The 24,484-nt window shown below is 39.1% G+C and overlaps 1 protein-coding gene across 4 annotated transcripts in view; it reads right to left on the reverse strand.

Annotated features, from left to right (window-relative positions):
- The window catches only part of MED15 (mediator complex subunit 15), a 26,453-nt gene continuing 1,969 nt past the window's right edge, over nt 1-24,484 (reverse strand). The window contains exons 3-19 of one of the 4 annotated variants that reach the window (XM_072351316.1): nt 21,692-21,779; nt 20,469-20,520; nt 19,917-19,946; nt 18,798-19,013; nt 17,893-18,152; nt 16,805-17,158; nt 15,656-15,748; nt 10,787-10,906; nt 5,306-5,448; nt 4,899-5,026; nt 4,162-4,296; nt 3,705-3,768; nt 3,474-3,540; nt 3,000-3,160; nt 2,661-2,827; nt 1,703-1,801; nt 1-1,574 (exon numbers count right to left, since the gene is read on the reverse strand). In XM_072351316.1, coding sequence (XP_072207417.1) covers nt 1,438-1,574; nt 1,703-1,801; nt 2,661-2,827; nt 3,000-3,160; nt 3,474-3,540; nt 3,705-3,768; nt 4,162-4,296; nt 4,899-5,026; nt 5,306-5,448; nt 10,787-10,906; nt 15,656-15,748; nt 16,805-17,158; nt 17,893-18,152; nt 18,798-19,013; nt 19,917-19,946; nt 20,469-20,520; nt 21,692-21,779 — 2,314 coding nt within the window. In that variant the 3' untranslated portion in view covers nt 1-1,437. The remainder of the gene's footprint in view (nt 1,575-1,702; nt 1,802-2,660; nt 2,828-2,999; nt 3,161-3,473; nt 3,541-3,704; nt 3,769-4,161; nt 4,297-4,898; nt 5,027-5,305; nt 5,449-10,786; nt 10,907-15,655; nt 15,749-16,804; nt 17,159-17,892; nt 18,153-18,797; nt 19,014-19,916; nt 19,947-20,468; nt 20,521-21,691; nt 21,780-24,484) is intronic. The other 3 variants (XM_072351317.1, XM_072351319.1, XM_072351318.1) reach the window with 3 other exon arrangements.

The following is a 24,484-nucleotide window of genomic DNA, read 5'->3' on the forward strand; positions in this document are numbered from 1 at the left end:
ACAGGAATAGTAATAAATTTATTACAATAGAAACAAACAGATAATGCATTAGTTCATGTACAAAATATTGATAGCATTCTGCTGCCTCAGTTCGTGGTTACTAAGTACCCACACTGAAAAAAGATACTAAAACCAACAACATCACACATTTACAAAGGTCAATGCAATTTCTTCGCACTACTGTAAGAGAGTGCAGCTGCTCTTTAAGGTTTGCTGCACAATACAGGGAGATAGAATAGGATGTAACTGGAACATCTGAAATCTGAATTTGTTTCTGCATTAAGAAAATAAGAGCAAACCGTGAGAACATGGAAAAAGAAAACAAATTTAATTATTCATGGCAGGTGTTTTCATTGGAAGTGCATAGCAATACAGCAGCTGACAACAAACTTGTGTGCTCTTCATTGCTCAAGGCACAAAATAATCGTTGCCAGATCTGCTACTGAGCTATGCAGTGTGGGTTTTTTGTTGGTTTATACTTTTTTTGTCCTTTTCTCTTACAATTGAAGCAAAAGAAAACAAAATTCACCACGTAGCTACTAAACTGCATCAGCTCCTCCAAGCAACTCAGATGCCTCAGACTGACTCTATCCCATTAGTAAAGATATGGCTGCAAGCCTGCTGGATTGATCTGTGGTACTACAGCTTTAAGCTGTTCTCTCACTGCCACCTTTACACATGAATTTACTTGCATGGGAAGTCAGTGTGCACATTAATATCTCCTCTTTCTAACTGCTGCACTTTTGGAGCAAGAAAACTGTGGTCCATGCTAACCAAAACCCATTTATACAAAGCAGCATTTAAAGTAAGTTTGAAAATATTTTTTTTCCTTCTGTTTAGTCTTTCCCCCCACCAGTATAATGATCCTGATTTGTCTCACACATTTGAGGAATACCCTCAAAGACCATAATTTATCCCAACCCTGGGCAGGGCAAAGCTAATAGACAAAAGATTCCTGCAGACACTAGGAAGTTTACAAGCACATCCTACTTGCAGCTGTTTTTATTTCTGGGAGAGTATCAGGTCACAAAACATACAGTGTGAAGGGATACTGGCACTCAGCAAACTCTGAAGTAAATTAGGGCACTCTCTCCTTGCTTCCTCTTTTACCAATGAGACTCCCTGATGGAAGTCCACAAATAATTTCTTCTCTAAGAAGACGATAAAAACTCCTAATACAGTCTTGAGAACCATATATACACATTCTGTATATTTGAAAATGCTGACAAAAGTCCACAGAGGCAGAAGATAAAAAGCATGAAATCTAGAGCTAACACCAGGTCCTCTGCTGAACCTGACACCTAGAAACAAAAAACATGTAAGGCTTCTTTCTTCTGAAGTAACCTCCCCAAAATGCCTGTGACTTCAGCAATGGCACGTGGAAAAGGCCAGTTGTTGAGACTTGATTTCTTGCTTCATGATGTAGAAAGTGACATGTTATGCAGCAGAGAGGCAGGCTTGACGGATACTTTGTGCCCAGGTGTTTAAGAGTGCCGTGACTGAATGCTTGTCTGGAAGTTGCAATAGTTTTGAAGTCATGTATCGATACACTGACTGCAAGAAGGGATTGGCTGCTGGGAAAAAAAGACAGAAAGAAAGAAAAAATAGTAGTTATTTTTTAAAAAATTACATTAGGTGTTCACATTTCCCCAGTGTTCCTAATAGACACATGTCCCCAAATACCACACTAGAATTCTCGTACCATACTGTCTTGGGTTTTTTATCCACAAAGGGCTTTGATCTGGATAGTCTGCTGGAACGCTGAGCTGTAGTGGTGGGACATTTGGAAGATTCTTGTCATCTAGAACAGAAGCAGATTTTCCATCAGAATAAAGCCTTTTTTTTTCCTATATGGACACTCTTTTCATATGTAATTTAGCTTGGTTTCTAGCCTCTGAGCCCCAGGAAGGAGCCAGGGGCTATACTGTTTTAAAACAAAAATGGAAATTGCATTGCTTAGAATTTCACTTATTGGAAGGACAGCCTGGCAAAGACAGATCCATCTCTTAAGCAATTCTGCACATAGGTAATCATTTCACCAGCTGGCCCTCATTAAGATTCATTATGACACCTCATTTTGGAGAATTAGGTGCTTTCTGTAGTAATGCTCAAGATGAGAACAGTTCAGATTTCCCAAACAAAGGGGATGAAAAAGAATCTGCCTTGCTTGGTTTCCTATCTGGAAAGTAAGATCATAGGCTGTAACCCTTCCTGCTTATTCAGCTGAGAAAGAATAAGGAAGATGTGGTCTGAATTCCTTTTTCAAACATATATAATTATCAGTCACGATTAGTACCAATTGATAGACCCTTACAAAAATTAACTCACCATTTCTGCAGCTCTATCCTAGTTGCTGGAAAAAGTACAAGTCTCAAATCAGGTATCAAGATGGTTGCTAGCAACAAGTAATTTTCTATACGCTCAATGAGATTAACAGTTACAGCCTCACAGTGAGTAAAGGACTGGTTGCTGTGAATGCAATTTCCAGGTGTACCCTAAAGCAGACTGTACAGAAATGTCATGGTTAAGCTGTTCTGTGACACTGATAGCTACAGACTTTGTGAAGAAGTCGCAGGCTGGCAAGATTCAAGACTCAGAAAACATTAAAAAAAAAAAACCAACACCCTCAATTCTGAACTCAATCCACAGTTTCTTCTTACCTAGTTTGCATATGAGATGAACTGTGCCATTATTACTGCAATGGGAGGGGTCCAGGTTCACCAGGAACTTAGGATTTAATCTTGCAACTTCCCCTTGTAACACATTAGGTATAGTCTGTCTCTCATCCTCTTCATATTTTCTTTTTCGAGAGGAGATAACTGGGGCCCTATGTAAAATACGGTTCACAATAGAACTAGATGAAAATGTTATGCCAACACTACGTTTGCCAAACGTTTTACAGGCATACAAAGAAAAAGGTACAACTCACATCTTGTCATAAACCCATCCCCATTCTTTTAACAGTTGGAATAAAGAAGCAGTTACTTAATGATACATACGTGATTGGTGGACCATGAATGGCAGTCATAGCTGGCATAAAGGTGCGGTAAAGGGAATGGTTGAAGACTGGTGACCGGATGTTGGCCAAGACAGCATCCAAAAGTGGCTGACACAAGTACTGCTGTTTGGTGGGAGGCACTGGGGGAGGCGGTGGAGTAGGCTAAAACACAAAAAAAACCTGCATAAGGTAACATTAAATACATCTGCAGCTTCCTCCTGAAATCAGCTGCAGAAGTTCATAGAAAGAATTACTGTAATATTTGCACAAAACAGAAGAATTTGAAAGCTCCATTAAAAGATGCATACAAGGTGATTTATATGAGCAGCTTGTCTGTTTTTTCCTGTTTTCTTATTTTGTCCAACCTCACTTAAATCATAACAGCATAAGCAATATAAAACACAAAAAGTTATCAAATTATCTTTATATATTTTTAATTAATTGCTTATCTTTTGTTAAGCAAAGCTTTACATACCACAGCCATATCATTCTTCAGCTTCTCCAGTGCAATTTCACATTTCTGCAGTGTCTTGAGAGGGCATCTGCAGAAGACAACAAAGTTTATCACCACTAAATGGTCACCTCAACTCAAGAGTTTCTGCTGGTCGAGCTCCACAGGCAACTCCAATGCCAGCACGGCCAGATGCTAAACAAAATATTCTGGAAGAGCTCGGGAAATTATATCCACTGAAAATGACAAAGTTACCGTTTTGAAGGGTCAGTCAGGATATCCAAGAGACTCTTCATTTTACTCAGGTCCTTCTTTCTATCTGAAAAAACATCAAGAGACAAACATTGACAATGGGGACAGCTACCATACTTGCGGACAGAAATGTATCGTGCTGTTATAAGAGAAAATATTAACAAACACTGAAGAAAATAGTGAGATAGATCTTTTGTCTAATGTTTAAGCATACCCATTGCATAAACCATCAGGATGTATCCCAAAAACATCAAAAGTGAAGGAAAACTGATAGGAATGTAAGGATTTTACTCACTATTCCTAGTAAAACAGTTACAATTGTGAGGAAAGAAAAAAAACATAAAAAAACCAGTCACTCATTTTTAATCTCTGGAATTGAAACCATCATAAGAAGGTAATGTACTGTTTCTTCCATTAGAAGAGGAAAGCTGACAAGGAAATGCATGAAAATGAAACCCACCTTCATTTTTATCAATTTTATTGATCATCCTCCGCAGTGGCTCAATGTATTTTGACAGCTGTTTGAGTTTCTCCAGATATTGTTGCTCCTCTGACTGGCTAGAACTGGCTGGACTCATGACAGAGTTTGGGTTTCCTGGCAAGAAATAATGACTGCATGTTGCACAGATGATAAAAGAATCCAGATCTGAAACGTGACAACTCTCAAACTGTAGTTCAGGTCAAATACACAAATCCACAACTTGATGCACTCCACAGCTTAAGTACCTGCCCAATCCTCTAATCCTTTTGCAGAAATAACATGTTCTATGGACAGTGCAGCAATTCCCATTTATTACTTTTTTTCTTTTTTTTTTTTTTCCTGAAAAAGTCCAGAAGTTTTACACACTCATTTCATAGATTCTCATTTTGCCTCACTCTGGTACACTACACATTAAATCAGCAAACAGAAATTGCTGCAGTTTTCCTTCAGGCCATGCTTTCTAAACTGCAGAGCACACAAAGCTGGTAGAAGGAGTCAGCATGTTGACTCACAGCATCAGAAACTGCTTTTTTACAGCTGGGACAGTGAAGAGCACCATGATGCATACAACATGCCCACTATTTGCAATGCTGGCTGTTCAGCAGAGCTGTTTAATGTTTATGTCATGCCAAATAATAACTGTAACAATTCCCAGGAAATCTGTTATCAACATATACCCCCGATTCATGGTCTGTAAATATAGATCTCGCATTCACCTGGAGTGTTTAAAGGACCTGGGGATGGGACGCTAAAGTTCTGAGGTGTTCGTGCAGCTGCTGGGCTCTGGGATGGTTGTGGAGATGGACTGGGGAGAAAGCTGCTGGGTGATGGAGCTGGACCAGAGCTGAAAAATATGAATAAAAACAAATCTGACAGAGTCTGACAAGGAAGCACAATCAGCCTGCAAACAGATACACTTTTAGTAAGTATTGCTATAGCACTTTGGAGCTCCAGCAGTAGATTTTATAAGGATTTCTTACACATGGGGGTTTTCAGAATGCATTTAGCATAATGCCAACTACACTCTCACAAAGCTCACATTAAAATGTATTCACTTCAATGGAAACAGCATAAGGTATGTCGAATGCTTCTGAAAAGCTTCAGAAGTGACAGTCCAGCTCACCTGACATTAGAGTTTGGCTGAGAATTTGGTTGGCCTGGTTGAGGAGATGGCTGTGGCTGTGGTGGTGGAGGCATTGACTGGGGTGTCTGAGCTTGCTGGACAGGGGATGGGGATGACATCATGGTAATGCTGTTCTGGCTGACCTGAAACATGGAAACAGAATAAGGTCAACAACAACAAATTGGAGAAAGCAATGGGAACCTAACTAACAGGCTTTAACTATGGAGAGAAGCATATCTTCAGCCCTATAAGAAATGAAAACGTTAGTTTCCTGGTCTTCTCCATAATGAAACATCCCAGGCTTTTATAGCAATACTTCCTATTAATTTTACCAGAAGTAACAATTAAAACTGCATGCAGTTTGGATAAGTGTGTAATGACTGTTTTTCATTTCCCAAAACAACATGCTGCAATTAAAATGTCAGAAGTGTCACCTGAAAAACCTGTGCTTGATTCAAACTAGGATAAAGAAAAGTGGGAGGAAGGGGGGAACAAAAAGAGCTCTAACTTGAATTAACAATCATAAAAAGAAAACCTTTGCATTTGAATTTTGATTATAGACTTGAAAAGTCTCTGAGATTTAACTGTAGTTTCTCAACTCGTTTTCTTCACATTGAAACAAGAAAAACAATTAAGTAAATCAAACCACCAACATGTCTTATACAGCTTTGCAAATCAAAGTGGAGAGAGAAACAGTATAAACTGAATGGCTGGGTGGAAAAAAGTGAAGCAGCTTTCTGACCTTTGAAGAAAGATGAGGTATGCCTAAAGGACAAAAAGACAAGTAAGGAACTTTCAGAACAGCACCAAACTCTGGGTAACAATGAAGTTTATTCTGCACACTATAAAGTACTAGAGTCAGACAACATTCAAATTAGAGTAGTCTCCCACCAGTGCTCTTTTCATGGTCATTTTTCCCCTTTCATCACTCAAAACCAACCCCAAAAACCCAAACCCTTTATCACGGCCAGGAGTATGGTACAATGATGCAGATATTATATGAGCACAATTGTTTAAGGCAAGTGCAGAGTTCTATGACCTTAGGCTACACATATATATATGTATATATATATATATATATAAAAGTTTAATTAGCTACTCAGTGACTTACAGAATACCTGAGTTAACAATTAGCACCTTTATGAATTAACAGATCATTTCATCACTATAAACAATTTTTAAGCATAGGTCCCTACCAGCCCAACACTCCATGGACACTGCAAGTTTGGTGTTGCCCTTCACTCATCTGTCAACTATGCACCCATTTTCAGAGGATGCAGAATGACACAATATGCTTTCTTGGAATACCACATTACAGCTACACAAGAAAGTAAATACATTACAAGCCAAAGCAAACCTCACCTAGTTGCAAATATAAAACTGATGAACTTGAGGATGCTGATTCATTATCTGCTAATTCATTATCTATGAAATCAGTTTAAAAAACAAATACATCCTGAAATATTGTTTTTACTTAAAAGAAAAAAAAAATCTTCAGTAACTCCATTACTTTCCCAGTCTCTTCCACCAAACAGAAATCCACAACAAGATTCTTTAACAGCCTCAGCAGCTGGAAAAGCATTTCTGAGATTGCAAAGCCTCTCTCTCCAGCTCTCATAGGAACCAATCACCTCAACATCACATGGAAGTTAGTATGAGCACTCCAAAAAACAATTCCTAACTTTCTGCCATTCTATTTAACCTTCTAAACAATAAGAGATTTAGAACTTACGCCTACAGATGTGGCACCCATTTTTTTGGAGCCAGACCACAACCACTTCTAAGTGGTTTAGCACTCTCTGAAAACCAGGCCATTAAAAATGTGTCTGAAGCTGGTGACACAAAATTACTTTTGAGAAATTAAATCTTTGTGTTTTGGAAGGAAGAAGAAGGGCTGCATTAAGGTTTTTACCCAGATTTAAGCTCCTGTATCTACTTTAACTTCATGTTAAATTACAAATGCAGGAAAGCAAAGAAAAATGTAGCATCTACTATGCACATAAGCATAAAATGAATTAGCATTGTTATCTGTTAAGTAGCATTACCTCACTTCATTAAGTATATGTGTAGGCAAACAGCTTTCCTTCTTGCAACAAGTTTGCTCTCTGCTAGCTTCATTTCAGAACACTTAAGGCTAATGCCTAATATTACATAAAACTTTTTCAGCAACTGACTGAGAAGCATGCAATGCCAAACTTACTTCCTTATGATTCTTCAAAAGCAGTTCACTTGATACATAATCATTTCAGAGAGGGGAGGCATAGAACTTCCTTCTGGAGGTTTAGAACTCATTTAGCTCCTCATTGAACTCATTTAGCTCCTCATTTAACTCAAGAGTTAAACCGTGGTTAGCAGACGGTTCGCATACTCTTCATTTTCAACATATATAAGGTAATGCAATTTTGCATTTTTTCCCTGCAGGATGAGATTTCATGCATCCAGAAGCACAATAAAGGACAGAAACTACAGCCCACTGAACACCAAGTAACTGCAGTTACCTGAACACCACATGAAACCATAGTGTTATGAAGCCTTGGCCAGAATATATTTAGGGTTTCACATCTGAAGTTTTCACTTAGTAATATCCACTAAATCAAAGTTATTCTTAGTATTTAGAGTGCATCATGCTGGAAAATGAACTTAGCTATGAGGTCCACCACCAATTAACTGAGTCTTGGGCAAGGAACAGCACTCAGGGATAGTGAGTTCCTCAGAAGCTCCCAGAAATAAGCCAGTACAATATGCAGAAACCAACAGCAAGGAAAATAGGAAAATGAGACTGCATCAAGGAAGTGATGGGTAATAATGAGGAAGAACAAAAACACTTAACTGAAAGAAAAACCTCTAGAAAGCATTTCCACTACTGTACTTACAGTTTCAATGTTAAGCCAGTAAGCACAGCCATGCCTCCTCTGTTGCAAACTGGGTTTGCATTTGCATTTTTGTTTGACAAAATGAAACCACTGCAGAACTCCAAAGGAGTTCAGATAAAGGTTTCCATATTCTGAGTCTGGCCAACATCCCTTGCTTCATTTAAATGTTTTGTTGTTGATTTTTTTCCCCCTAGATTTCTCTAACTGCTGAAGATTTCTGCAACAACCATGAAGCCCATGCTAATGTAGATTGCAATAGATTTGTAGGGAGAACTTGGAAGTTTTGACAGTAGAAACACAGGAGAAAGGTTGGAATTAGTGCACTAGCTTTTGCTCTGGTAATTAGATAAAGTAGTAGATTAATCTTTCATATTTGTATAAAAAAAATGTTCTTAGTTATTCAAGAAGTTCACTTGTAATTATCTGGCAAGTTGAAAGACCAGGAGTGTAATGCAGTGCCATATCACTAAGTATATTCTTTTGCTGAAAAAGACTAATAGCAAAAGAAACCAACAACCAAACAACAGTAAAAAAAAACATTGCAGCATTAACTAAGCCTTATGATAAAAGGACAGACAAAATGTGTCAATGGAATGAAAACAAGTAGTCACAAAACACTGATATCTGCTTCTCTTGTTGAAAGAGATTCTTCGAGATAACATCAAGATTCTTTTCCAAAATGAGAAGACATTCAGAATCATCTGTATAGAGTCTAAAATGACTTTCTGTACTGTAGTCAGAGGTGACAGACTCTTTAGATTCTGAGTGACTAATAACCAGATGTATGCTACAGCCATTTAATCCTATTGCAAGGGCTCTAAGGACATTGTAATGACAGCATATCCAGCAGACAATATTGCTTAAGCATTTTACAAAACTAAGAGATGTAAATGACAACAGCTCTAAATTTTAATTCACCTGGAACTAGAGGAAGGTGTTTTGGCACTGAACAAGAGATTCACACTGATTCAGAACTATCAAATTATATGGTATGCGAGACTAGCTTTTCCCAAAAGCACACAGCAATTACTCACTTGCCCATTCTACCACGTGCTTATTATCCCCTTTTATAAACAGATTTCCATTCTTCTTCTGCCTTCTTTAGTTGTTCAATTTTCTATGTCATTTCCCACAGTCACTTGGAAATCAAAGCCCCTCAGACATGAAAACAGACATGACAGCAATAAAGCACTATGGCACTGAATACTAGAACTAGAGGTGAATGTAAGCCAATCTAACACTTAAGTATCTAACAGAAGCCCCCTCGCATCAGTCCAGAAATGACTGTCTCATGCATCCTAAACTGCTACAGCAAATTAAGCTCTTAGCAAATTCTCCTTTGATTCAAAAGCTATGCTTGGGTTTTATTTCAGTTAACATACACAGCTAGCTGCACTGAAATTATTGCACATCTTAAACCAGAAATGACAGGTGTACCTTCATGCACCATCTTTCTGATCATTGTAACTACCTTAGCAAACTTCTGACAAAAAAAAGGCTGTGCCTACTAGACCTGATGCAGCAGCAGTAAGAAGCAGTTTCCAACGTTCCACACCCCCCAGAAAAGATTGCAAAGGAAACAAAAATGCAAAACTGAAGGAACCTGCATTAAACCTATGAGCAAAATGCAATAGTGTTAAGTAAAACTACACCCCTGGTATTAAATTTAAAGATTAGTATTTAGGAAGGCAAGATATTAGGTTCACAAACACCAGATTTTAAAAGTGCAGTTGAACATTTCTCAACCACGGTAATACAGTGCTTATGTAAACCAACACCAATTACAAAGCATTGAGCAAACTGCAGAGTTCAGCTGAGTAGTGCCTCATTTTAAGACACACTTGTAAGAACTCAGTTCTCTTTCATTCTAGTTTTCAAACAGATTTTGCTTGTGAGACATGGCTGTGGGTCTTCAGAAGACCAGGACCTGCACCAGGCAAATGCAATACTCTGACCACAAGCATCTTCCAGCAACACTTGGCTAGGTGCTGCTCACCTGCCTACACAAGTTCTCTCATACAAGTGGAGCCCTTCTGGTAGCTTCTCCTTCACTACTGAAGAGTGAAAAGAAGAAGGAAGAGAACAGCTCAGTTCTTCTTAGACCTTGATTACATGCCAATGCATACAGTTTGCTATTCAAACTGAAGTGAGTTAAGTTTATTATTAATGCAAGAGGCATTTGTAAAGAGCATGAATACACGACAACTAAGGTCCTGGACACAACCCAGCCAGTGCATTACAGTACATTGCAACACTTCTGGAGACTCTCCTAAATGCAAACTCATTGTGGAGTACAGACAAATATTAAACAGAAATGTGGTAGTTCTAATTTGTGACTTGAATCAACTATAAATGTTAAAAAGTTCTAAGCGCTGTAAGAAAGATCTATGCTACTTAAAACAGTTTGATATCCCACACCCTTAGAAAACCTGCTGTTTGAAATGAAAAAGGATCCATAAAAAACCTTAACAGCCCAATACCCTAACAGCACCAAGTTACTGTTCCACAGAAAGGTGAACTTCCCCTTGCTTGAAAGCAAGCTCTGTACAATCACACATCGAATGCTTTGTGCAATACCTGACACAATGTGCTTTGACTCAGTAAATACCTGTGGCATTTGCTGTCCGCCCATAGGAATGGAGCTTGGCGGTGTAGCAGACACTGCGGTGGTAGGCGGGAACCGTGGTCTTATTTGCATCCCACCTCGGGCCATAGGTGCGGTGATCATCTTTGAGGACAGAGGGACAACAGACAAAAGTAATCGCAAAACAAGAAATGCAGTGCACTGGCAGGATGAGAAGCACATGCAACCTCCGGGAATTAGGGGAAGGGGGAGCATGAAGGGCAGGTTAGTGAGCTTTTCTCTAACAGTTAGCCTAAAACACTAACTTATAAATCAAACTCCTTTTTACATCCCTTCTATCCTTTTTTAGAAAGAATCTAATGAATTCTAGGTATCTTGAAAGCACTGACATGTAGGTTCAGATCTGTAGGTCAAGGATTGATAACACTACCATTTGCAGGAAGAGCTTCTCCCAAATTTTGCCTGATGGCTTTAATTTCTATAATTACTGTAAGTAAGTGCTCTATGTCTGCTGCCAAGAGCAATCCACATAAGTTTCTTTGCCTCTCTAACATCATAGGTTTCTGATATACTTTCCCTCACTGTAGTCTCAGAGGATTTAGCAGTATTGCATATGCCACTTTCCACTGTCAAAGAATACAGCAGACTATTCAGGAGCCACAGCAAACAGCAATGATCCAATGAGCTGACCTACAGTGAGCAAAATTTCAGCACAACCCATGACTCTGTAACACTACAAAACAAGAAAAAGGACTTGTACTTGAAGAAGCTATTTCCTTCCTTTTGTATCCCATAGAATAAGTGAAGTATACCCTTGTAATTTTAAGCATTTTGAGAGATACCCACTCCTCTACTACTAGGCTACACTAAGACTTTCTGTTACGAACCCACATCTGCTTCAAGCTCATTCTTGCACTATTTGATTCTTCAGTTGTACAGACTGAGCACAGCCTGAAGTATCAGCATGTGTCTTAAATGATTACGGTTAGTATTAGATTTGTATTCTAAAACACTATTAGGAACACATTACTCTACGACATCTAGAAGTGCCTTTCAGACCCATCAGTCTGCACAACACAGATTATTTACAACTGTATAGCCTTCTATTACTTAGTATCACACCAGATGTGCTCTGAGCTAAAGCGTAATAAACATTTATGGGAAATGTAGCATATTTATGAGGTAGTATTCAGGTAACTTGGACAGTTTATACTTCTAAAGATCTACAGTGAATTTACCTGGACTGCTTTTTTTTTTTCCCCTCTAGTGCATACATGACCAAGGAACCTGCATAGGCTCTAACTAACCTAGGACCTAAAGAAGTCTCATTTGAGTAAATAATTTGGGGCATTCTTGCTTAGTGCTCTGTGTAAATGGACTGAAGCAGCCAGCAACACGTCTAGAGAGTCAGAGAATGCATGTGCTTACAACTGTTAAAAAATAAATAAAATTAAATACAACGTAGCAAGACTGAAAAAGGAAAGAACTGAAAGAAAATAAGTGTCAAATTCAGCACAACTGTTAGTTCACAACAGCGCAATGCAGTCACTTTCCATCCATGCAAAGAAGGATGGTCAGAGACAGGATTTCAAAAGAGAAACGAATGAGAGTGCTTCAGACATCACACACACATGCACATGTACACACACAGCATGCAACAGCCACCACAAGCAAACACAACAACCCAGCACTGGCACAAAGCACAAGTGGATGCAACAAAGTACAGTGAAGAGCTACTTTATCAACATGAGAGCTGGTGAAGCAACAAAACCCTAACAAAAAAAGAAAATTGCTTGGGGGGGGGAAAAATGATAAAATCCTTCCAGGCACAATCATCCCATCTCAGACCCTTGTGAATGCACATGGATCTCTGGGGTGTGTGAAATCCCAGGGATGTTTGGGTGACTCACATGTCCCACCTTGGTCCCGTTTCACATGCCACACCACCAAAGTGTGCAGATTTAGATTACTTCCTCCAAGGTCAACGTAATTAGCAGTTTATTCATAGTTTAGTTGTCTGCAAACCACTGAACACCAGCAGGACCAACTCTGAATCAAAGACTTTTAGCTGCTTTATGGCTGAATGAATGTGTTGTGTACACGTGTACTTTATTTTTTCTTTAATGTGTGCTTTGGAAAGGAAGTGTGTATATATGTGTATACTATATACACACACACACGTATAAATGACACCAATTCCAGTCTTAGTGAAAGTAATTTATTTTTCCCATTCTTCCAGCTGATTCACATTTGTGAAACCTGTCATTCTTCAATGTAATTGGGAGATTTCAAAGACCATATTTGTTTTATGCAAGGAAGTCATCAGTCTAAAAATGGAAGACAACCAGAAGTGTTCGGGTAATTTAAATTGAAGGCAAATCCTTCTCCACAGCTGAAATGGAGATAATCTATAATGAAAATTTTACCCCACAAAACCAGAGAGCAGAGGAATAAACTGTATCTCCCCTGTAAGATGCTAAATGTGTTATTTGATAAAAACGTTGAGGTGGAATACAATTAGAATCCTGAACTTGATGTTTTCTTTGCATCTAAAATCCAGGGGATCCAAATTCTTTAAATACACAGATGCTGGTAAGAATATATAAGTACTGTGCTACTATCACTCTACTAAAGACAGGCCAGGCCTGATTTTCAGATGATCAACAGATAATCTGCATTCTGAGCATCTGAAGGACCTGCAGGAGAACAGTAATTTAAACTTTATTAATACTTAACTCTGGTTCACTAGGGAGTTTTTCTTGGTACTTCAAGCACTTGTGTAGCACTTGGTGGTCACACTATTTTGCTTATCTGTGTGAGTTACACACACACAAGGACTGGACATCCAAGCAGGATAGCATTCACCTGAACAGTCATTATGACTTCAGAGAAGAATTTCATAGCTTAACGTGGATCCACATTTGAATGTAGGCTGGCATTTATTTTACACAGGATAGCTCATCAGAAACTTTACAGAAAAGAAAAAAAAACAGACCAAAAGCACCTAGAGATCAAGCTTAAGTGTAACAAGCAAGTATTAGGATAGAGTATGTTTATAACAAAAGCTTCCCAGAACCAAATAAGGAAATCTAGGCAGATTAATTGTGCTGCTAATGCAAAACAGACTGAATACAAAGAAAAATCTTTCCTCAAAAGAAACTTCCCATAAATCAATTAAAATGTAACCAGACAGTCAGCGTCAAAACTGTACTGCAATACTGTCCACAACCTTGAAAGAAAACACTGTATACAGAAAATAATGACACAAGTATAAGAAACCAGTTAATAATTGGACTTCACAGCCGTTTTTTCACAGTTTTCTGTACTCCATCTGTGATAACGAGCAACCCCTGAGGTTACTACATGTCTGAATAAAGCTACAATGCAGAAACAGCCGTCAACCATCTCATTACCCAAAACTTTTCAAATGCACCGTGCTGTTAAGCCACTGGCATACAATTTCACTAAGTAGGGCAAGAATTAAGTTGACTCTACATAAGCACAATCCACCTGGTTAGAGGTTGGAAAAAGCACCATTAAGTTAGTAGAAAGGAAAAAACAAGTCAGTGTCTCCTTTTAGTCACCCTAAATCTCTGAAGTTCTCACCTGGAAATTATTTAAGAAATAAAAAAAATGTTTTAATATGTATTTTAACTTCAGAAGAATTATTCTTCTTTACTGCCAATACTGCACCAATTGTACTTACCACTGCTCAGCTTTTATATCCTGTGTTACACTGACAAAAGCAAAAGGACCAGAAACAGAACTTAGCCACCCATATGTACATGGGCCACATGAGAGGATGATGTACAAAACATTATCCCTGATACAAGCTTATGAGATGAATGTTCAAAGATCCAATTGTTATCCCTCAGCCCCTGTAAAAAACTTCTCAAGATCTTACTGAGTCTAAAACATGTCTAGTGTGATGAAGGAAAATTGGTGCAATACATGAAATGGCAGTTATTTTTGTATACCCAGGCATTAATCCTGGTCAGCCTCTTCTCATCTGTCTGCCTCAGCTTCTCTGTATACAAAGTGGTGAGAACTGTACTTACCCATGTCTGTAAAATGGTTCAACATGAAACACTACAGAGGCAAAACATGACAGACTATTTGACATTCTTGTGGAAAATGGAATGAGAGGATCAGCTCAAGTCACTCCCAGTTTTTCTCCCCCATGTTTCCTTCACACCAGATACACATCAAGGAACAATTACTGGGGCTACAAGTGTATTGCAGGTTAAAAACAAAAAAAAAGGTTGTTAGACAATAAGCTTTCACCCAGCACTTTTTCTTTAATGTAACTCTGCACTCATGAGACGTGCTAGTTTTATCTTTGACAATTCTCATTCAGAACAAGAGCATCTATATCTACAGCCCATTTCACTCACAAAAAGTATGGAAGATGAAATGAAGGAAAGGGGAGCGTGGAAAGATTTATCTATACTATTTTTATGCTTGGTACATGGAAATGGAAGGTAGAACACAAGTGAGTTAAGAGAGCAGGCAAAGATTCACAGTATGGAAATCAGTTTGGACAACAAAGCAGTTTCCTAGGAAAGGATAACAAAAAGAGAGGTGATACACTCCAGGAACCAACAGTCAGACTGCAGTGTGGCCACAGTAGGCCACCATGTTGTGCATTCCTGTGTAACTACAGGCAACAATCTTACCTACCAAGGACAGAGAGCATGCACAGAGAGGTTGTCAACGAAATCCTGCCTCTGAGTCCAGGCAAAAGGAAAACAGCATTAAAGCCCATATCTCCTTTATATAGGGATGACCAATTAAACCTCATCAGAAAGCCACCAGAAACCCATCTCCATGCTCATCTTTAGCATGCACTTGCTACAGGCCTGTAATTGGAGATGTTGGCTCCAGGGCCCTTACCTGTGCTGATGCTCCCATCTGAGCAGCTTGAGCCTGAGCTGCTTGCACTGCTGCTGCTGCTGCATGCTGCTGCTGGACCAGTTGAGCTCTTACCTTGAGTATAAAGAGATAGAACAATGTAAACGTGTATTTGATTAGGGTATGACATTTCTCTTCCAATTGTACTGACTGTACTCATAAAAAAGGTTTATTTTGAATACAAAGCTAAGATCAGCTTCACATATCTACTTCCAGACCATTTTTTAATTTTTCTATGAAAGTAAGTTCCCATGCATCTATCATTTGGAACAACCTTGTCTTAGGCTATGTACCCATGCTGTGACTTCTTGCAACTTGTACTCTGAACTATAAAGTCTTCTTATGACAATAGTAGATATTCCAGCTTTCTGGCAAACACACAGATGTTGATCTCTCTCAAGAATACTATTTTAAGCACATACTAATGATCAGCATTTGAACCATTTATACATTCATTGTGACAACTCAGAGGGATGCACACAACATCAAACTGCTCACAGATTAACCAGTAGGAGTTCAAAAATAGCTGACTAATGCAACAGCTCGACAAGTTGCAACATTAACCGTATTACTCAGCTTTTAAGATGAAGTAGTAAGATGTTCACAGTAAAGCAATTTAAGATACTGGTAGTTCCTGCTTTGAAGATGTTCACAGTAAAGCAATCATCTTCAAAGAAGGAACTACCAGTATCTTAAATTTTGACTAAATCATCTAAACATGGCAGAAGCAAAATCAGCATGCTAAAGAGCCAACACTGGCTCCAATCCCAAGCATAAGGCATCTCAAAGCACCTGCTAGTGTTCAAGAACACTAATCATCATGGCAGTAATTTTTCTTGAAACAGAACTTCACTCATACATCAAAGAAAAACAGAAGAAATTATTTTAAAGCATCAGATTAATAAGTAGCTTTCATAATTCAAAAATTCCTATTCTGTTGATTTAAAAAGTCTTATTTTCTGTTGACCATACTCATAACAATAACTACAGCCCTCTTAACAAGCTATTCTTTTTCCTGTGCTGTGACTAACAAAAATCAAAGGGTTTTTTTTGTGGTTTTTTGTTTGTTTGTTTTTTTAATTCTCTAGCAGATCATAACGAACCCACAATAAGCTGGTCACAAGCCCTTACCTGCATTGCTTTTAACTGTTGCGGTGTGAGAGTAACAGGCATAACTTGACCAGGAATTTGCCCCGAGATTGCCTGTGCCTGAGATACCATGGGCTGGGGTTGAGGCTGGGGTTGTGGTGGAAGCTGAGATTGCTGTGCCTGAGCAACCTGTTGTTGCTGTTGCTGCTGCTGCATCTGTTGTATCTGCTGTTGCATTACTTGTTGAGGTGGCTGCTGCTGTAGTTGTTGCTGTGGCATTTGTTGCTGCTGTTGTTGCTGCTGTTGCTGCTGTTGTACCTGCATAGCCTGTGCTGCTTGCAGTTGTTGCATTTGGGCAATTCGCTGTAGTTGCTGCTGCTGCTGTTGCTGCTGCATCTGAAAAGCAGGGAAAGCCAGGATGGTAAAGCTTCCGGCAATGCAATAGCAGCCTTATTTTTACAGAGTAAGCCTACAGCAAATAGAATCCTAATATGTCAGGCTGCATTTTCAAGCCTGTATACTCAGCTCTTTTACCCATTCACTTTTCAGGTATCTCAGCTTACATAGTGCACATGACCTGCGGGTTTCACTATTACAAGCTTGCCTAACTATACTAAAACAGTTTTCAAAGGCAAAGTTGAAGTCCATCAGCTTCTTCTGTAAAAATGGGCTTATAAACACTTCTTAAATATAAAGGCTACGGTCAGCAACACCATTTACAAGAACTGCACAGAAGCATGACACCAGCAGTTTCCTCTTCTGTTTTTCCTCCTAAGGATGATGCATATAAATTCTCAGTACACACTTTTTAAAGTAGCAACATGAAATTCACAATTACTTTTAGTTCTTTCCCACATCTCCATCCCTGTCAGAAAGAAACACTGTCCTGATGTTTATGAAGAGAGAGTTTTAATTCTCTATTGCTATAACAGAAGAAACCACCAAAAAACTACATTGTAAAGTCTCTGCTCTGGGATGCAATATATCGTTGCCAATCTAAACTAAAGTCCCAGGGTGGAATTGCATTAATAATGGGAAGAGCTGATAATCAGTACTCCCATACAAGCTACGCTTCTCAAGATTTGTAACTCATCACAAATCAAATAACGTTTCAATTATTTTGTCATCACCTGCTGTTGGTTTTGCTGCTGCTGCATCTGCAGTTTCAACATGTGTTGCTGCTGCTGGACGGCTTGCAACTGCTGCTGTTGCTGCTGCTGCTGTTGGGCTGCTGCAGCTGCTGCCGCCTGCTGCTGCTGCACCTGAAACTGTTGTTGCATGGCTGACTGCTGGGCCTGGAACTGCTGCTGCTGCAAAGCTACCTGCTGCTGCTGGAATTGTTGCTGCTGCTGCTGTTGTTGCTGAGCTATCTGCTGAAGCTGAAGTTGGGCTAAAAAGGTGGTAAACTGTACTTAAAAACATGAAACCCAAACAAGACAAGAGACAGTTATGCAGTACAACTTCACAATAATAAAAGATAACTCTAAAGTATGCAGATATTCATCATGACCAGCATATAATTTTGCATCCTCAAATGGAGAAGGTACATTAACAGCAGAATCAACAACACTCCTTCCTAACTACCTCTACAGCTTGCTGCCCATACTGAGTCAGCAACCAAATCAGAGTGTAAAAACGTGCAGTTGTGCAGCCAGAGGATCTCCTGGAAGGACCACATTGGGATCCATGGAATTACCTGAGAAATAAGAGTTCTTAATCAAAACAAGCAGAGAGCAGAGGGATCACTAATAGGAAGCATGGTGGCCATAAGTGGGTTCCATAGAACAAGGTTCTGAAGTTGACACCTTGGAGGACAGAAGAAACATTTGCTCACAGAAGATACAGGTTCTCCCTCACTATGCTAAGAAATACATTTACCCCAGTAGACAGAAGTATTTGAAATCAACTCTTCCAGCAGATATCTTCTGAAGCCAGAAGTATGAAATTCCTTCAGCACCTTATCCTTGTGGAAAAGAGTTATTTACTGAAAGACCAACCCAAAAGTTTCAGTGACTGAAACACAAGGAATACTTACTCGGCTGAGTAGCTGTTGAGACACCAGGAATACCATGAGGGGCCATTCCTGTGCTTCCAGGAGGCTGCTGCTGTCCTGGAAGACTCATTTGTTGCCCCATTGGGCCAAGGCCACCCATCCCACTCATTGGTGCTCCTTGAGCTCGGGAAGCAATGGTCATCCCAGGCGCCCCTGCTGGGGGACCCCCAGTTAGATTCTGCAGGGCATTCATCGGATCTACAAAGAAAATAGTTACCAATATGAAGCCAGCCATGCAACTGCTACCCCAAAAGTCTGTTTTTCAGGATCCACTCTCTGAACTACTGGCTTCAAACTGTAACTAGATCCAAACCCTAACTCTCACTGCAAGTCTGCAAGAGGCTTCTGGCAGGCTTTTACCTCTCTGTAAACAGAGTGAAGATTATTTAAAGTGCTTCAGAGATTTGCAAAGTTCCAAATAGATTCTAAACATATCAGACAAGGGAATTCCTTAGCCACCTTTGCATGTCTATTCAAGTCAAAACCAGACGCCAGCAAAGCCCCATGAAAATAAATAACTTGTAACCTCAAAAACCAAGAACAGAGTTCCAACTATGGATTCGATTTACTATGCATTCAATTAACCTCCCACTCCTGAGGAGCAGCGCTCAAACCAGAGGAAGTACTTTGTAGTGCAGTTCCCTTAGTCCTCATCATAACATTTTGATTTTATACAGTGAATAAATTCAGTGCCTTTCAAGAGAATTATCACAATCTCAATCCTGTGAAACAGAACATGAGGTGCTAAAGTAGTATTGATCGGGCACAGAATGCAACACACACTCTTCCATAAGAATAATTATCAAACAGTTTGTAACTGTCCAGTGGAGATGCTGATCAATCCCAGTCATTGCAGTTAGTCCATAGGGGGATAACAATGACATATATACTCATTTACTTCATTACTAGGAATATCACGTGAAGTTCCTACTATAGCTGCTATAAAAGTTACCACAGAGGCAGAAGACACAAGAAGCTACTGTGGTACCTCGCCATCCTCTAGCTAGGAAATTCACCACCTTCTCAGTACATAACAGCCCCAGTTTTTGAGTTATTCAATGTAGAAAAGGAAAAAAAGGAAAAAAGAAAAAGACCTCTTACCACTGACTGAGGCTTGAGATTTCTTATTGTCTGAAAAGGAAAAATACATTAATTACATCTGTTAATCTTGTCACATACAGATTTGGCACTTCCTATGTATATGTATATACATTTCTTAAAGAGAGTATAACTTTTAAAAATCACTGTCTACTGTACTTATACCCATTTCCAAACAATTTATGCATCTATCATAGCTGTAACAAGCAGATCAGGAAGGAAGAAAAAAAAAATAGAAAAGATTTTAATCTTTGTAATCAAATTATACAAAACACATTAAATAATCCAAATCTGAACACTACATAAACATTGAAAAGAAAGCAAAAACACAGGAAAAATTAGAAGGAAGGTGCAAAAGTAGCAATTGTCTCTCAAAGGCTCTTAAATTATGTATGGATGTTGTAAAACAGTATTTAAAATTCAGCATGTATATTACAGGGGGAAATTTTGAAGCAATTTGTGATGAATCACATATAGAATCACAAATGAATCCTGATATCTACTATTATTTCCCATGCCTCTAATAAGGAACCACTGTGAAAAGAGTTTACTTACGGATATCTCGAAAATGGATAATAAGCCTGGCCACAAGAGAAAGATATTCCTCCTAAAGGCAAAAAGTATTATTTTAGCACAGGATACAGAAACAGATAACCATGACTTTATAGCCCTCCAGTATTCTCCCTCAGCATAACAAATTTTTCTTTCAAAGGTCTGTGAGCTTTTCAGAGTAGTTCATTTACAGGGGCTGAACTTCATGATCTAAGTGGGAATGCTTTCACAGAAGGCTAATGGGATAAGAAGGCACAAAACCACAAAATTCAATGGAAATAACATCCGTGACAGCCACATTAATAGAATCACAATATGTGTATTTGATTGTATACCAGCACATCAGTTTTCCATCCATTCTAGTCCTTTTCTTAAGTACTGAACTTGCTCATGGGGTATACTTACTCACTTTAGTCCTCTGTCACATTTACATTACAAGAGCTATTCTATGCTGTTAATATTACAAACACAAGCAAGCTATTATATTTAAAAACTAACACCCAGAAGAAGTGGCAGAAGGAAAAATAGCCTTTGCAGTAATTCATGAGCGTACTGCAAACTGCACAAGAGAATCTGCTACAGTGCTGAGATGACACTTGCTGGTACTTCCAAGGTCAGAGAGGCTATTAACAGGAATAAACTTGTGACATCAACAATACAAAACTTTCAACATCACAAGTTCCACCTCAAAAACATCATGTTTGACAGTAACAGCATCCAATTTCTCCTAACAGAACTCCAGGAAAGAAGCTTGCACATTTGGGTAGAGTCTAGAATTGTACATGATATCCAGATTTCTACAGAGACCACAGAACTTCTCTTTGTCTTACTCCTAACACAGCCTTTTCATTGATATCTTAACCCCTCTCCATCACCACGCTGGTTACATGGATAGTGCTACATTGTAGACAAAGAAACTAATATGCAATTCACTCCATAAGAATTTAATCACATATATACACAATCATATATGCACAATTCCATATATGCATTAAATGCTGCTGTCTTGGCAATTCCCTTGGTCTGAAATCCACTTTGTTTCACCCCTAAGATGCCAAATGATTAGCTTTCCCCCAGCATAAGAACACACATAAACTCAAAATCTTCCTAACTAGGGACTCTGAGCAGAGACCAATTCTTAACATGCTCTGGATTTGCTGTTTCTGTGGCTCGTTTCAAAATTCTGACATATCAGTAACTTCTGAAAACAAACAGAGAAGTTTTACCCTTGTTTTGGCCTTCATAAACACATGGCTCTCCATATCTTTGCTGGATTTATTATGGGCAACACCAGCCTTCCTCATTGCTTCATCACTGGAAAAGAAAAAGAGAAGAAATGAGGCTGAGCATTAACTGAGGACACACACACAAAAAAATATTTCCTGTAGTTAAAAGGTCTGTGCAGTAGCTGTTTACCCTCTTCTTAATATAGGGCAGAAGATCGGTGAACATTGATCAGAACAGTTGTCCACAGAAGGGAGGGAACAAACAGCATGACAGCAGTGGATGAAGCAGTAAGATGTGGCCTTACTGATGGAAATTGGTCATAAAAAGCTTCCCTCCAACCTTACTGTTCTCGACCATCCAGAATCACAGCCATCAAACCTCTAGTAAACTGGACCTGTCTGCCCTTTGGATGGGAAATTAAAAGTGCAAGATGGAAAGGAAATCTCCCACACAAACATACTCTGTTATGGTAGAAAACAATAGACATTTACAGTATATCAAAAAGAAGCAAGAAATTCCACTGTAAAAAAATGCACTGAGATAAACAAGTCCTAAAATCAGGAGTTCAGGCAGGTGAACAGCCCTATTCAAATCCTACAGACATTCATTTTTGGAAATGTCTCATTCACTGTAAAACCTGTTCTGCTTTAAAGCAGCATAGTAGCTACAGTCTATATTCCACAAACAAGTTACCAGGAAATACTTTCACTTTGTAATTAGGAGCTTAGCAACCTATTTCTCAGTACCTGCTCCTGCATGAGCAACTATCCTACGCTAAATGCAAGGTAGGGAAAGATTCAGCCAGCCCAAAATAGATTACTGTTTCCTTCCCCCTGAATTTTGACCACATTCCTTGCAGCTGGTGTTTGTATGAGCAGTGGCCTAGCTCAGCTTCCTGAAATAACTCAGTAAACCCCTCACACAAGCGAGCAGAGCAGATGCAACAGCCCTAAAATGCAGGAGCTTCAGTTGCCACAACTCACCCTTACTGTGCAAAGCAGAAGGCTGGTAGCATAGCTATTTCTTTGCAAGACACAGCAGATTAGTCAGTAAAGCATAGCTACCTGCATAAGCCTCCCTCGTGGTAACTTGCTCATGTGGCCTAACAGACACTACAAAATGCTCTTTATACATAAAGGTTATTTAAAACAAAGCAGACTCTGAGCATAAAGCAGAGTAACTATTCTTTCATGGGCAAACAAGCCATAAAATGAACAACTCAGAAAGGAACTCAGTTGCAGTGGAAGAAAATACATCCAGTTCTTCGATAATGCCTTCCTTTTTCCAATAGTTTCTCTTTCAGAAAGGTTTCCTTTCTCTAAGTCCACCCTACGCTCTGACTCATCATTAACTTGTTAGCCCCATTATAAAACATCTCTAATTTTGAGAGCACCAAGAACTGAGCAGGCAGAAAGACCAGGTTATACAAAAGCAAAAATAAGCGCTTATAAAATAATCCTTCACTTTCTACAATCTCGGAAAGGGAGAAACATCTTGGATTTATTTATTTTTTTACCTGACGTCTCCCCTAACAGGCTAGGCCAGAATATAATAATATGGCTGCTATACAAACTGATTTTGTTAAATATTTCACAGACAGCAGCAAAGCAAATGCTTTCTTCCCCTCATACAGGAAATTTCACTTGATCTCCTGCTTGTTTCCTCCTCAGTCTTCGCCTCCTTTCACATACTTGCCACATTTTTCCACCCATATTTACTCTCATGCATCCTCTTTCATCTCATCTACCTGAACCATTAGCTAAAATCTACACAACCATAAGTATGAATACTTGCATAAAATTTCAAGCAAAGAGCTTGAACGCAGCCATTATGGACTGCCATACAATCTGAGTTACATTCCTCCTCTACACTCAACATGGTTCCTTTTGCCATAGGCTACAAGCAGCCTGAGGCAGGCACCAAACAACCATGTACTGAGTCTACAACCACACAACCCGCTTAAGACTTGTCCTTTGGGCAATACATTTAAAAATACATTAAGGAGAATCATTTTGAAAAGGCTCCCAAAGCACTACTAAGTGCCTCTTCTGGCCTTTGCAGTGAGCAAAGGGGTGCACAAGTATTCACACTCCTGCACCATCACTGTCTCTTGGAACAACCTGGGAGCAATTGGAGTTGTTCCCCAGCATCAGTCGTCTGAGTACTGAGGCATTCCTGGATCCAACAAGAGTCTTGTGCAACTGCTTGGGCCTGCAGTCACACAAGAACCTAATACTAGATGGGACTTCTTAAGTCAAAAGCAATGTTCGCTCAAGTGATGATAACCAAATGACACACACTGAACATGGATACATTCACTAAGATACCAACTGCACAAGCATCCCTGAAACGTCTCTTCATATAATGTCATTCTAAGTATCTAACTATCTGCATCTATCTATACGTATCTTAACATTCAGAGCTAGGAGATCCACGCAAAATAACAATAAATTAAGGCTTCCACATTCGGCACCTGTAACAAGGTATCCAAAATAAAAGTACGCAAATTGTTCCAAACATTCAAGATCAAGTTGACAAATACCCATCACTTACATCTGCACAATGAACTGGAAGACACACGAACACAAAAGCCTGTTATGAACAGACTTCTCACAAGTTCAAAAACTTTCAGATGACTCATTTCTTCCAAATACTACACAACCTTCACTGGAAGCTTATGGACGAAAATAAGAACTTGCTACACACAGAGGTCAAGTCTTTTTAGGCAATATATTGCTTCTATTTCTCATTCAATTAATCTAGATATTATAAACTCTACTTCTGGGTAGCTT

The sequence above is a fragment of the Excalfactoria chinensis genome, chromosome 16, assembly GCF_039878825.1.
Source record: "Excalfactoria chinensis isolate bCotChi1 chromosome 16, bCotChi1.hap2, whole genome shotgun sequence".
Taxonomy (NCBI): Eukaryota; Metazoa; Chordata; class Aves; order Galliformes; family Phasianidae; genus Excalfactoria; species Excalfactoria chinensis.